At 36.4% G+C, this 13,895-nt stretch overlaps 3 protein-coding genes and 1 pseudogene across 5 annotated transcripts in view; 2 read left to right on the top strand and 2 right to left on the bottom strand.

The window, feature by feature from the left end:
- Nucleotides 1–363: 363 nt before the first annotated feature.
- On the top strand, nucleotides 364–5,577 carry LOC116841837 (zonadhesin-like). Of its 2 annotated transcripts, XM_032810251.1 has the most exons (4): nucleotides 2,385–2,445; nucleotides 2,505–2,690; nucleotides 3,793–4,011; nucleotides 4,457–5,577. In XM_032810251.1, exons 1-4 carry the CDS (start codon nucleotides 2,400–2,402, stop codon nucleotides 5,314–5,316), a joined length of 1,311 nt encoding a protein of 436 aa, XP_032666142.1. In that variant the 5' UTR covers nucleotides 2,385–2,399; the 3' UTR covers nucleotides 5,317–5,577. The 2 variants fall into 2 exon arrangements, with proteins under 2 accessions (XP_032666143.1, XP_032666142.1); XM_032810252.1 differs by lacking the exons at nucleotides 2,385–2,445; nucleotides 2,505–2,690 and adding an exon at nucleotides 364–530.
- A 17-nt stretch (nucleotides 5,578–5,594) lies between these two features.
- Nucleotides 5,595–8,326, bottom strand: LOC116841842 (40S ribosomal protein S24). 2 transcript variants are annotated; one of them, XR_004377627.1, is made up of 5 exons: nucleotides 8,177–8,326; nucleotides 7,773–7,841; nucleotides 7,348–7,671; nucleotides 6,790–6,865; nucleotides 5,595–5,717 (listed from the first exon to the last, which is right to left on the bottom strand). XR_004377627.1 is itself a non-coding variant. In XM_032810257.1 (4 exons), the coding sequence occupies exons 1-4, from the start codon at nucleotides 8,177–8,179 to the stop codon at nucleotides 5,715–5,717; spliced, it is 399 nt and encodes a 132-aa protein (XP_032666148.1). In that variant the 5' UTR covers nucleotides 8,180–8,324; the 3' UTR covers nucleotides 5,595–5,714. The 2 variants fall into 2 exon arrangements, 1 of the variants encoding a protein (XP_032666148.1); XM_032810257.1 differs by lacking the exon at nucleotides 6,790–6,865 and having other exon boundaries at nucleotides 8,177–8,324.
- A 1,567-nt stretch (nucleotides 8,327–9,893) lies between these two features.
- Nucleotides 9,894–13,895, top strand: part of LOC116841975 (spermidine synthase) — a 12,962-nt gene continuing 8,960 nt past the window's right edge. Inside the window, exon 1 of the mRNA XM_032810577.1 lies at nucleotides 9,894–10,050. The gene's annotated coding sequence lies outside the window, so the exon portion shown is untranslated. The remainder of the gene's footprint in view (nucleotides 10,051–13,895) is intronic.
- The window catches only part of LOC116841908, a 3,596-nt pseudogene continuing 2,931 nt past the window's right edge, over nucleotides 13,231–13,895 (bottom strand).

Raw genomic sequence — 13,895 nt, 5'->3', positions numbered from 1 at the left:
GAGTTAGAGACTCTATGAAATTAAAGTCTCTTAAATTACGTGTAATATCCGTGTCAACTGCGTCTCCCGATGCGACTTGACTTTGTTCCAATTGAAGGGTACACAAGTCTTATCGTTAGAATACTTACTTGAAATGTTTGTGAACCAGCACGATTGCTGCCGTATGTTGCCGTAGAGCGTATTCCAACTTCGTCGCTGAATCCCGAGTATACAGGCCACACTGGCGTCCGTTATCTAACCGTAGACTCATGCGCACAGTAAGCGATTTATTGGGAGGACAGGGTAGACGAATTCCAGAAGCAACCTAACATATACAGAATAGAGCTGAGGACGCGAAGGATAACAAAAAGTCACGATCGTAGAATGGCCCTGGCTACACTGAGCAAAATCACATGGAAGTATGGCACAGAACAAGCGAGTATGCAAGCAGGTTTCAACTGGCTTCGTTCTGCACATGGCTCGGCGTGTGCAAGTTCGCTTTTCGGAAGAATTGGGCAAGCTGGCTGATAATTTAGCGGAGACCAGATCAAGTTGGTTCAAGAATCATGTTAATCGTGTATTATATTTATGTATTTACGGCGAGAAAGAAAGAGAGAGAGAGAGAGAGAGAGAGAACGAATAAAAAAGGAATCACAAAATATGTCTTTTAGAATATGTGTATTTTTCCTACTACACATATTCTTTTGTGTTGAAGGTGAAATTTTGTTGACTCTTCTGGTTTACCTCTTGTGAAGGAGATTTAAAAATATAATACTAAAAAACGATACACTGCAGTTTATTGTAATCTGTAAGACAAACGCAAAACTGATCCAATTAAAAAGTGAAATGCTTGTTTTTTATCTGCTAAACAATGACAATCGTTAGTCTTCATTACGAAATTTTCTGACTAATTGACAGTATCCAGTAGATGTATTCGCAAGCTAATCACTAAGCTTCATATTGATGTTCAGCAGCCATTCCACATTATCGATCCAGGATTACGTATGGAAAATGTAGATATTGCGACAAAAGCTCAACTAAATATCAACCTTCGAGTGGAGAAGTTGAGATAAACTCCAGTTTATTTTACATACGCTTTTTTATTTCCTTTTTTTTCTTCAACCAAAACACACTTTCTTAAAAGAGTAGTACGTTGGGGTCTATAAGACCCTCTTTGCGTTTCATCACTCTACCTTTCTTTCTGAAGGTTAATGTCATAAAAAATTTGCGAAGGTAGATCCAATGAAAATATATTCGACCGAATATTCGGAAAATAATAAAAACGAGGAAGTACAAAAGTATGTAAAACAAGCTGGAGTTTATCTCAACTTCTCAACTCGAGGGTTGATATTTAGTTGAGCTATTATCACAATGTCTATATTTTCCATACGTCATCCTGGATTGACAAAATAATAAAAACGTATTATAATTCGTCGACTATTAAGTGGTACATTCGTTCTTCAACGTGACCAGTTTGATACATTTTTCTCACTGCAAAACGGATTTTCGTACTACTTTAATAAAAAATTTTCGCAGTTTTCGTCTGGTCCATGACGCCACTGATACCTCCACTTCAACGTTCGTGGAGAAACAAGCATCTGATCTCCTTTTATTAGGAGCTTTCAAAAGTTCGTCGAATTGTTAATGATTTCATTGGCATAAAAGATGAGTCATTCAAACGCAGAATTAGAAGATTACTTGAAACGTGACGGAAAACGATTACGATAACAGATACTCTGAACATGGCATGTGATGTTCCATGTGATTATTTTCAATAAAGAACAATCCGACGGACTTTTGCAAGCCTTTAACAGAAGTGGACACAAAATACGCAAGAAAAACAAACTTCAGCTTTTCGAGAGCGTCAAACTTAATATGTGTAACACGCTTTTTGTGTATATTAACACTTACCTGTGAACAATCAACAATTATAATAAAACCCGACTTGTGTCTCAGGACGCAAGACGGGAGTATATTCAATAAAAGGACGATGCGCATGCACCGTTACCTCGTTTCAATCGCGAAATATTCGACTATGCGTGTCACTTCCCAGTTTGTTCTATCAGCGATAAATTTTTCAAATCAGCACAATGACACATCATATTTGGATGTCCGAAACGTAATATACGGTAAATTAGTCTAAACTGTGAATCAACAGCATAGCGATTGCAACGAATTGATAGCTGGTGCGAGATTGCCGGATTCGCCAACCCAAATGAATAACGACGGCATAAAACGGCCGTATGTAATTTGTTCATACGTAACTCGCAGCACAATAGCGTGATACCACGATATAGTTGAACATGGCTTTGGGTTCGCGGAACAATCGACCGATCGTGCATCTTGCTGGCATCAGCGCTTTATGCCTATAATATCGAGTTCCCTCGGTGTTAAGTTAAACAGTCCGAGCAGTGGACTTCATGGAGGCCATCGAAAGATCTGATCAGGAATCGGAACGCAAACAAGGTCTGCAGGTTGGTTAACAACGATATTAGCTTGCGCGATTCCATATAGCTCAATTCCAGATAAAATTGTGGCACTAACGATGACTATCGTCATGCCATCATGTACTTCCGCCGGAGGACATATAAAGCTGCACGCAGAGCAGCGTTTGTCCAGTTGCAAAATGCGACCACTATGCGGTGTACCGCTGCTGCTGTTGTTGTTCTTGACTTGCCAACTTGCCACGCCGACACCGATCTTCAATAGAGGTGCTTTCGTTCAGCGTGGACAATTACTTTAAACTTAAGTTAATGATCATGCGAGTGTATATACGCGTATGTGTCTTGGGGAAAGGGAAAAGAAGAATTGAAGGACTCAATGAAGACAACATATCCTCTGGACGCATGATTGCTAAATATATCTCATTAATTCTCAAACTGAAGTAACGTTATGCATAACACTACTATAAGAAAATAGAAATTGGAATCGTGAGCCATACGTGCGTCTAGAACAAGATTCTTCAGGGTCGTGAAAACTGATTTTGAAGTTGGATCACTTGTTTCAGTTTTTCAGAGCTATTTTGTACACACTTGCCCGCAACTGTTGGTTCGGTATGTGTCGTTACACCGTTATTTTATGATACATACGATTACACACTCAATGGCATCTACTGAACCAACAGGTGTCAGTAAGCGTGTAAGCACAATACAATTGACAGCATAAATTTTTAAGAGATACGCGTGCGCGTTTGATATATATACAAATTTTTAATCCCAAGACAAGTAAAAATTGCCCAAAAAACCCGTACGGACTGTAAGGGTTAAGACGTACTTTAGATATTTGCGTTGTTTGGAAAGTTTCTTATGTAGATTGGTTCTCAGATTGGTTCTCAGACTTAGGTAAACCTGCGTCTGTCCTTCAATCACAATTGCATGTTAATTTCAACCGGACCCTGACATTCGTTTAATGGGTGTTTGCGCGTCTTTTTCTGCTACGAGTGTCGCATTGCGATTTAACTGTTGAAAAATTATTGTTCGTTGAAGGGATTAAAGGGATATAGTGATATGTCTAGTATTAAATAACAGCGGAACGTTTTATTGAGTTTAATGGACCGACATTGTTTCGTTAGAATTAACTTGATAGCTCGCAATAAAGGTCAACACACTTGGGATATGCTGATGCCGCTCGACTTCAGTGAGATTCATAACTAATATGCAACAATCCGGTTACGGGTCACGTCAGCTTAGATCAAACAAAAGAGATGGAACAATGTTGAACTGAAATAACCACTTTGCTAGTTAATTAGTGCGCTTTGTTACTCTCTGTGCGTTATCGACGTTTTACTCATAATAATCTCAAGACTCGCCCTAGATGGTGCGGGTCCTCCCAGTAGACATCGATCGGTTGGCTTCGGAGAGTCGGTACGAGAATGGTTCAGGATGATGAAGGACCGATTTATGGGGAAATGGCAGGAGTGGTTTGGCGACGAGGAGATGTCGACTCCGAGTTTCACACCACAGGATATCCTGGATATCGATAAGGCTTTGGAGAAACGCATAGAGGGTTATCCAACCTTCTTCACGGATTTGTGTAAGCGTAACGCGCAATAATGCAAAAAACGGAGTTTTCTTGGCGGGTCAGATTTCCCCTTTAAATCAGTATTTCCCCTTTAAACTCTCATCACCGCGGCTTGGGGCTCGCGCTGCGAACGTTAAATTGTGTGTTTATGCTTCGCTACGGAACATAATTGAAATATCGCGACTTCGATGATTTACATGATGCGTCACTTGTGAATCTTACTCGCGAGGGATACAATTAGCGTGACAGTAGTAATCTTCCTGAAGACTTCGACATCCTCACATTCTCCTGATATAATTTCTCCTTTATTTTGTCTGTTTCCTTTAGATACAGGTCCATTTTAATGTTCTTATTGTAATCTTTTTTTTTTCATTGGCAATAGCTAACATAACCTTCGACCCAAAACAAGATTGGGACATCCACTTAGGTAACTGGTACATTATTCGAAAAATTGCAGGGGAGAAATTCTGCTCGGAATGCGATACGGATGAGTGGGACTTCAAATCTTGGATGCCGACGTTACCCTCGTTTCCGAACTTTGATTGGACCAACATATTCGGATTCGGAAATCCAGAACTTCCAACGACTGTCACGCCGAGAACCGAATTCACCACAGTCCGAAGGGCGACAACTCTTCGACCCTTCGACGAAGCAAGTACGACGGCTACTACCCAGACTGAACAATCATCAGTCCTAACTACTACCACCGCCGGCACAACCGTACCCATCGCGGAGTCCACGGCAACTCCAGTCCAATCGACTCCACTTGTCACCCAAGTAGCCACGACAGCTTTCACGGAGCCAACAGTAACGTCAACCGAAGAAATTCCTACTTCCAACGAATCCACCGTAATAAATGACGAATCGAGTGCCTCAACCACGGAATCGATTATAACACCCACTGAGCCAACAATAACGTCAACCGAAGAAATTGTAACTTCCAACGAATCCACAGTAATAAATGGCGAATCGAGTGCCTCAACCACGGAATCGATTGTAACACCCACCGAGCCAATCTTGATGTCCGCTGAACCAACTACCACACCGTCTACCGAATCGATCGCCATCAACGACGAATCAGGGTCGAGTGCAACGTTCTCGACCGAGCCGATTTTGACTCCTACCGAGTCTACTATAATCGCCAGCGAATCGACCATGATAGTAATGTCTGAAGAAGTAACTACAACCGAATCACCTACAACGCCATTTGACTTAGCTCAACCTGTATATAGTAAACGAATAGAGGACAACGAGACCATCGAGAAATCTACGAAAAGACCGAAAAATCGTCCATCTTCCGTCGAGGTTATAATGTGATTGAGATTGGATCGTAGGATAGATAAATGAGCGAATTAACTCTAAAATAAGTCAATGATAGATGCACCATGCAGTTCAGTAGAAACAAAAATTTCGTCAAAACGCTATAAAGATATTGGAAGAGTAAGTGATCAAGCGAAAAAAATCAAATTGTGTAAGCTTACTGTATTTATCATAAACATATGTTTTGTAATTAAATTAACATTTGTTTTGATGCTTCCAAGAGATATCGAATGATTAAATGTAACAAATGGAGGTTTATATAATGGAGGTTTATATAAAAAAGAATACGCCTTTATTACGTAAAATTTATTATAATTACAATAAAAATATCATTAATTACAATAAGTTTTACGTGGATGTCGGGAGACCTCTGATCTTCATAAAAGTTTATGGTATTACTGAAATAAAAAAAAAAAGAGTTGTTTTGTTTAGATGAATAGAATAACTCTTACTAAAATCAACTGAGTACAGCATGCACGTCAAAAATCTTTTAAAATTGATCTACACAAACTGTATAGATTATCATGATAAAGAAACACATTACTTATACTTTCAACTAACTAACTAAAGCACTATATTCTTCTGAATAATAGCAATAATTGAATACAAAATATACAATGCTCATTAACATATAATATAATTTCAAATTAATATATATTAAGTATTATTAGTAATCTTTTACACTTTTAACTTTATACTAATGCAAAATGCACATTCAACACACAAAATGTATCTTGAAATAAAATTATTAATAATAGTTTGTTTTATATTATTTGATAAAATCTGAATTTTCAATTATCAATTTTCACATAACTCCTGTAACAGTCTTAATTTATACAATATTTAAAAATGTTTTGAAAAATTTAGAATATACTTATCTAAAGTTTAATCTAAAATCTCAAAATGAATTTTCACAACATAAACCGTTTTTAATTTTAAATTTGTTATGCCAATTTAGAATTTTTGATGTTAGGTAACGTGTCAAACTTTGAATTTAAGTTATTAAAAGTAAATAAGTATATACAAGATAACTAATGAAATCCTGCCTAGGGATTACTCCAGAACATTCTATATTTTGGATATTTTGGCAAAAAGTATTTGATGTGCAGTCTTTGATGCACTTAGTCATAGACAAATCTGTATTTCTTTATGTAATATCTTAGGGTCCTTGCAGAATGCCAGGCAATAGGAATAGAGAATAGAAATTCTGATTGGTCAATTATTTCTATTCCTATTGGCTATTGCCTGTTCCTATTACCTATTGTCTGCCATTGTGTAATGGCCCTTAAGCAAGTATGAGATGTTAGAATCATTAATTAGTGATTAGTTAATAATGGTAAATAGTGCAACAAACCCCAAAGATAAAGTGAAATAATACTCTGTTATAAAAGCACTCAATAAATTAACAGCATGTTCATACAATTAATATAGAACAAAAATATACTGAAACTTAGAGATTTGCATGCTGACCATAAGCATCATAAATAAGATACTGCCTCTTCAGAAGTCTGTAGTGCAAATGATGAGCATTTGTCTACTTCCTTCCCTAGAATATGAATAACAAGCGTATACCACCATAGCATGCATAATAAAAATTATAAATTTTTTTTAAACTTCTATTAAACAATTATTAATTAAATAAGTTTAAATATTAAATAATTTTATTATTAAAGAATTAAAATTAATAGTTATTATAAATTAATAAATTATATCTGCAATAAGATACTCTTGTGTTTTTAAAATATTGCAAAAAAAAATTTCCTTTAATATATTATAATTATTTGAATAAAAACAATACCCATATATCAAGTAGAATGTATACCAGATCAAGCTAATAATTTAGACATTAAAGCCAAAGCCCATTGTTTAGAAATCATCATTTCAACATGCATAAATTTTGAGAAGCATTCAATAATGAAAGATAACTTTTTTTTACCCAATTACAGCACTAACATTTAAGAAAGATAAAAGAAGGGAAATGTGACGATACATCTATGTAACAAATATATTTTACTTTGGTTCACCTACCTTTTTAGACGCTGCACCAACTTTACTCTTTTTGGTGCCTCTCACTTTCTTCATCCTATTTTTACGCTCTTTGCGCTGTTTCCTTGTCTGTTTTTGTTTTTCAAACAGACCATGCCTTGCTAGCCTATATTTGGGTTCAAACTTCTTGGCATAGTCCAAGGTATCATAAATAAGTGCAAAGCCAGTGGACTTGCTACCTCCAAAGTTGGTTTGGAAACCAAATACAAAAACGACATCTGGTGTCACTTTGTACATTTTTGCCAATTTTTCACGAATCTCAGTTTTCCTGACCGATGACTGGCCTGGATGAATAACATCTACGACCTACAAGAAATTTTGCACATAAATTTACATATTATAAAGGATATCATATGTAACCACTCAAGCAATAAGTTAATAAGTATAAATATTATTGATGAACTCACCATTTGTTTTCGGCATAGAAGCCGATTGGTCATAAACTTCCTTGTTCTGATAGTAGCTGCACCCTCTGTCTGTAAGTAAAACACACGTGATATTAAATTATTTACTGACATTCCAGCAAGATTTTCTCAAATCAGTTTACAAAATACAGTAAACTTTAGCAATCAATGCAAATTTGAATTCATAGTTTTTTAGTTATTATTATTGTCTGTAATCAAAACATTAAGAAATATTACAGGCATTTAACTGTGTAACGAGGTTATGTATTTCTTGAAATATGCTTCTCAATAGTTTTAACTTATATATATGATATGCACTTCACCACATGCTATTGATAAATAATTTCACAATTATTGTATGTTTTATTTAATGATTATCTTAAAATTTTTGGATGTAAAATACATACCATTTTGACCGTTTAATGTACAGCTAACGCAAACGTTGAAAGACGGCACGTACGGCAGCACGGTATATGGAAATGTTCTCTCTCTCTCTCTTTCTCTTTCTTTCAATGCTGGCTTTATGGCTCCTGCTCACAGGATGCGAAATCGCTTGCCGCGCGACAAGACCAATGCGATAGCCAATAAATTTCTAGCTCTTATGGAAAAACGGCACGTTAATTGGCTAGATCGCTTGAGCAGAAGCCATTAGGCCGGTGTCCCATTATGGCTCCTGCACACAGGACGCGGTAATGCTTGCCGCACGGCGGAAGTCGCGCGACAGCCAATCAATATGCTACTTTCCGTAATAACCTTCTAGCTCTTACAGAAAAACAACATATTGATTGGCTATCACGTGGACTTCCGCTGCGCGGCAAGCATTATCGCATCCTGTGTGCAGGAGCCATAAGGCCGAAGTCCCATGGGGCGGAAATTCTCCGCGGAACGGAACACGCCGAACCAATACGACCAATCACAGCCGCTCGTTCTTTTTTGTGCCGTTTCGCTATAATCTTACCGCTGAAATTTTGCGGAAAGGGTAAAGATAGTCACGGATAATTTCAACATATCTTACATATCTCATTTGCTTCTTATACATTTATTATATATATATTTTTGTGACATTCTTTATTATTTTGTTCAGAAATGATGAGTGGAGGGATCGTAAGTAATAATAATTAATATTTTGATAATTGTAGTAAACATTTATGTATAATATATGAATATGTTTATAGAAAATAAAATGCGGTTATTGCGGCTGCATAATAAGTGGTTCATATGCCAATATTAAGCTACATAAATGTTTTGAAATATATAATGAAGAGGTCCATCTGTTACACATTGATAAAAACCATGTAGTAAGAATGAGTACATGATTTATTAGCGATTTACTTCAATTGCAATTTGTTTCATTTATCATTATTTTAATAAATTTTTTTTGTTGCAGTTCCACAAAATGATTACAACAACAAAAACTCAGAAAATAATATAGCTAATATTGGTCGTACCCAAAAAAGACGTTTAGATTTTTCTTTGTCACATTCTTTGACATATAATAAATATAATATAAACATTCTCTTGCGAATAATTTGCTGTTTTAATATAGAATATCTATTTTTAATTAACAGCCACAGACGACAAAAATTACATAATATATTCTCCATAATCCATTAATTACAACAGATCTCACTTTATTATACTACATAATGTATCACCGCAATTCCGCTGATATACTTTCCGCTGATGTTCCTTCTGTCCCATGAAGCGGTAAACGCGGAGCGGAATTATGTTTAGCCAATCGTAAAATAGTTGCATATTTTCATAAAAAATATTTTACTGAGAAACTAATTTTACTCTTTACTAATTTATCATATATTATATCATTTGTATAAAATATTATTAAAATTATTAAAAAAACATTAAGAAATAACATTAAAAAGTCTACTTTTTGTATTATTCCGCGTGATCCGCTTCCGCGTATTCCGCTCCATGGGACACAAGGAAAATAGAAAAAGCGCCGGAAGAAAAGCGGAACGGCTGTGATTGGTCGTGCTAACTCCGCACGTTCCGTTCCGCTAAAAATTTCCGCTCCGTGGGACGGCGCCTTAACGGAACAGTTCCGGAAAAGAGATATAGTGGGGGTCAGCCAGAGTAATTCCGTTTTTATTCCGTTCTGTTGTTTGATAGGTAGGTTTCACATGGCACAGAACTGTTACGGAACGGAACAAAAACGGAAAACATTCTAACCTATCAACATCGAAAATATGTGAAGTGTGGTGAAGTGTGTCCTGTTTGTAACGTGTTTTTCGCGACGGAGAAAACGAAAAGACTGTTTATTATGGCAAGTCAGCGAATGTTTGAGAAGTATCATTGATATTTACTTATATATATATATCAATGAAACAATGTTTGAACAATGCTTGAATTTTCAATGTTTGAAATGTATCATTGATATGTAATAATATATATCATTGATATATATTAATATATATAAGTAAATATCAATAATACTTCTCAAGTATTCGCTAATTATTCATATTCAATTATTTCTATTCCCTATTCCTATTGGCTAATACCTATTTCTATTGCCTGTAGCCTGGCATTGTGCAAGGACCTTTAATCTTCGAAGTAATCTCCCTCACTTTCTACACACTTTCGCCACCTTTCAGGCAATTGTCGAATCTCAGATCGAAAAAAAGACGGTGGTTTTGATGTGATAAAGTCATTGAGGCTTTTTTCGACTTTCTCAAGAGATGTGAAGCGGCTATCAACCAGGTGATATTGCAGGGATCGGAAGAGATGAAAATCCGAAGGGGCCAAGTCTGTAGAATATATCGGGTGCGATAAAATCTCCCAACCCAATTCGGTGATCGTTTCCAGTCTTTTTTGCTGTATGTGGCCGTGCGTTGTCCTGAAGCAAAATGACTTGCCTTCTTCCTTTGCCAGTATAAGGCCTTTTTTCCTCCAGAGCGTCACTAACACGAATCAGTTGCTGCTGATAACGGTCAGTAATGACGATCTGACCAGGTTGGAGCAACTCCAATACTCCAATAATGCACGATGCCCAACTGATCCACCATATACACAGCAACATATTTTTGGCGTGGATATTTGGTTTTGCGGTTGATGGGTTACCGGATGGGATTAATCCACGATTTTCGCGTCTTTATTTCGGATTATCGTAGAGGATCCATTTTTCGTCACAGGTCACAATCTTATGCAGAAAGTTCTTTTTCTTGAATCTGGAGAGCAATGACACAATAACATCAAAGCGTCTACTCTTATTCTTAGTTGTGAGTTCATGGGGAACCCAACGATTCTCTTTTTGAATTTTCCCTAGCTTGTGTAAACGTTTAGAAATGACTTGTGTGGTCTGTTCTTTTCAGCTGCACTGCTGAACTGATGCAATAAGTTAGAGCGAGAAAACATATATTTGTCTCACTTTAACTTATTGCACTAGTTCAGTAGTGCAGCTGAAAAGAACAGACCAGCGGTGTTACTCCGAGTTCCTATCCGAGTAATGTATGACAAGGATTTTCTTCCAGGAATGCTTCCAAATTTTCATCCTCCACTTTTTTGGCTGTCCCGGACGTTCTGCATTATTTAAGTCAAAATTTCCAGTTCGGAATTGCTAGAACCACTTCTTACAAGTATTGTACGAAATAGTATTCCCTCCCAAAGCTGCACAAATCATGTCCTGAGCTTTCGCAGCATTTTTTTTTAGTTGAAACGCAAAAAGAAAGTAGTGTCTCAAATGTTGCTTTTCATCCATCATGAATTGGCCCCGGATATAATCCATCGCCACCTAGGGTAATGTTGCTTTTCGAACGACATCGCGTCTACAACTAATTTTTCAGGTTATGTTTACAGTACGCTCGTGTATTATATCTTGTTTTGAAGCTGAAAGATGGCGCTTTAAAATAACTATACGGCGGAAAAAAATTCTGATTCGAATAGGTTCTGCAGTCGATGAAACGTAGGAGCCGAGAATTAAATTGAGGACCTAATATTTCTAAGTTCCCTGTTCGTCAACCAATCAACGTATTTGAAAATCTTATCGTACGACAAATATAATATTAGCTTATGCACATGCAGTTATGTGATTTCATGTGCGATGGGCTTTAGGCTGTTTTCCGATATTCACTGGCAGTACTGAAAATATATAGTTTATGTTACGTATACTGTAGATTTTCAGTATTGACAGTGAATTTTGCAGCCTTCATTGTAAAATGATAACCCAGTAAATACCATGACATATAAAAGACATATTAATGACGTCAGGAAATTGTTACGTTATTATCGTTCGTTGAGAAAAATATATATATGTAGATGAAAGATTGTGATATCTGCTCTGGGTTAACAATCATTAATAACAGTCACGTAATTACATTTTCCGAATAACAAATAAAAATAATCGTTACTTTTATTATTGCTTTCTACATATAGAGTAAGTTTACACAACTTGGACAATAGTGTCGTAGTAAGCTTAGAAATTAAATTACAAAAATAATTATAAAAGCCACTTTTCATCACTATTATTACTCGGGAAATAATAACGTTACAAGTTACGTATTACCTGTTTCTACCAAATTTCTATAAAAAAATAGGTACTTAAAATTCTGGTAGAAAAAGGTAATTCACGTAGCACAAAGCACTTGTAAAGCGCTTATATAGCGCTTTTATAGCAATAAGACACTTGCAAAAGCGCTTTCTGAACGCTTTGCAGACGCTGCTGTGCTACTTGGGAACATGTAGCTCGTTATTTCTCGAGTAACAGTAGCGATAAAAAGTTACTTTTATAACCCGGAAACCATATCGAATTCTCTCGTAAAATCGAATGTTCTCGTAAAATTCGTAAAAACTTATGAGTAGATTTACAATTCTATGTAATATCATATGTCGTACGATCACTTGTAAATATCGTAAATTATATAAAATCGTAGATATTTACGAGTAATTGCATGATATATGATATCACATAGAATTGTAAATCTATTCATAAGTTCTTATGTATTTTACGAGAACAAATTACGAGACTTACGATTCTGTTTAGAATTGCAGCATTAATTTCCTCGCAACCTGTCAAATTCGCACGATTTCTTTTTAAGTTTGGAATGTTTTTCGGGCCCGAAGTTTAATGGAGGATTCACACCGCGTCCGATGTCCGACGTATAACATCCGATATCCAATAGGAGAACAGCTTTCCAATGGAGAATTGAATTCTCTATTAGAAGACTGTTTTCTTATTGGATATCGGACGTCGTACGTCGGACATCGGACGCGGTGTGAATCCTCCATTATGCCCTATTTATACAGCTATGTACACACACATTTATAAGAGCGACAACGACCGGCAACCTCATTAAAAGAAAACTTCAAGAAAACGTTCAATCCCACGGAAAAAAGGTTGAATTAATCAAATATCTGGTCAAATATAAACGATCCAGAAATTCCGATTGAAGTAACCCTAATTCTGTTTATGTTAACAAGATTTTTGATTGACTTAAACAGAATTCAGGTTACTTCAATCGGAATTTCTGGATCGTTCATATTCGACCAGATATTTGGTTAATTCAACCAAATACCTTTTTTCCGTGCATGTAAAATATTTTCTCCGCCAAGGTTAAAGAACCGTAGAGACAAGGCATTTTTAATTCAGCAATGCTGTAAGAATAGAGCAAGAAGACCTTGTAACTGTTAAGCATCATGAAGTAGTTCAAACCTTTATAGACGTATATGCACATATGCTCCCACTCCGGTGGCACCATTAGCTTGTTTGATATCAACCAATGTTCGAAGCTTGAGACGCGTTTGAATTGAGACATGTTCGAATTTCTTTCAAATTACCACGGCAAAAATTGTAGTAGTCCTCGATGCCTTAAAGGACGTACATTGGAAGTAAATAGCAAGAAGTAGGAAGTAAGAGTAAGAATTTGACCAACCACAGTCGAATGTGAGAAGAATAATCAACTATGATTGGTCAGTTTCTTATTCTTACTTCCTACTTCTTACTGCTTACTTCCAATGTAGACGTCCCTTAAGCGTCGTCTACAATATGCGGAGTAAGCTTGGAGTAAGAAGTAAGCCGTAATAATTGGCCAATCGTAGTCGATTATTATAAAAATAATCGTCTATGATTGGTTAATTCTTACGGCTTACTTCTTACTCCAAGCTTACTCCGCATAT

Source organism: Odontomachus brunneus, unplaced genomic scaffold (assembly GCF_010583005.1).
Source record: "Odontomachus brunneus isolate Ranch 3 - 2012 unplaced genomic scaffold, Obru_v1 Obru_scaffold_019, whole genome shotgun sequence".
Taxonomy (NCBI): Eukaryota; Metazoa; Arthropoda; class Insecta; order Hymenoptera; family Formicidae; genus Odontomachus; species Odontomachus brunneus.
Note: the sequence above shows the minus strand (reverse complement) of the source record. Positions and strands in the feature narration are given on the sequence as shown.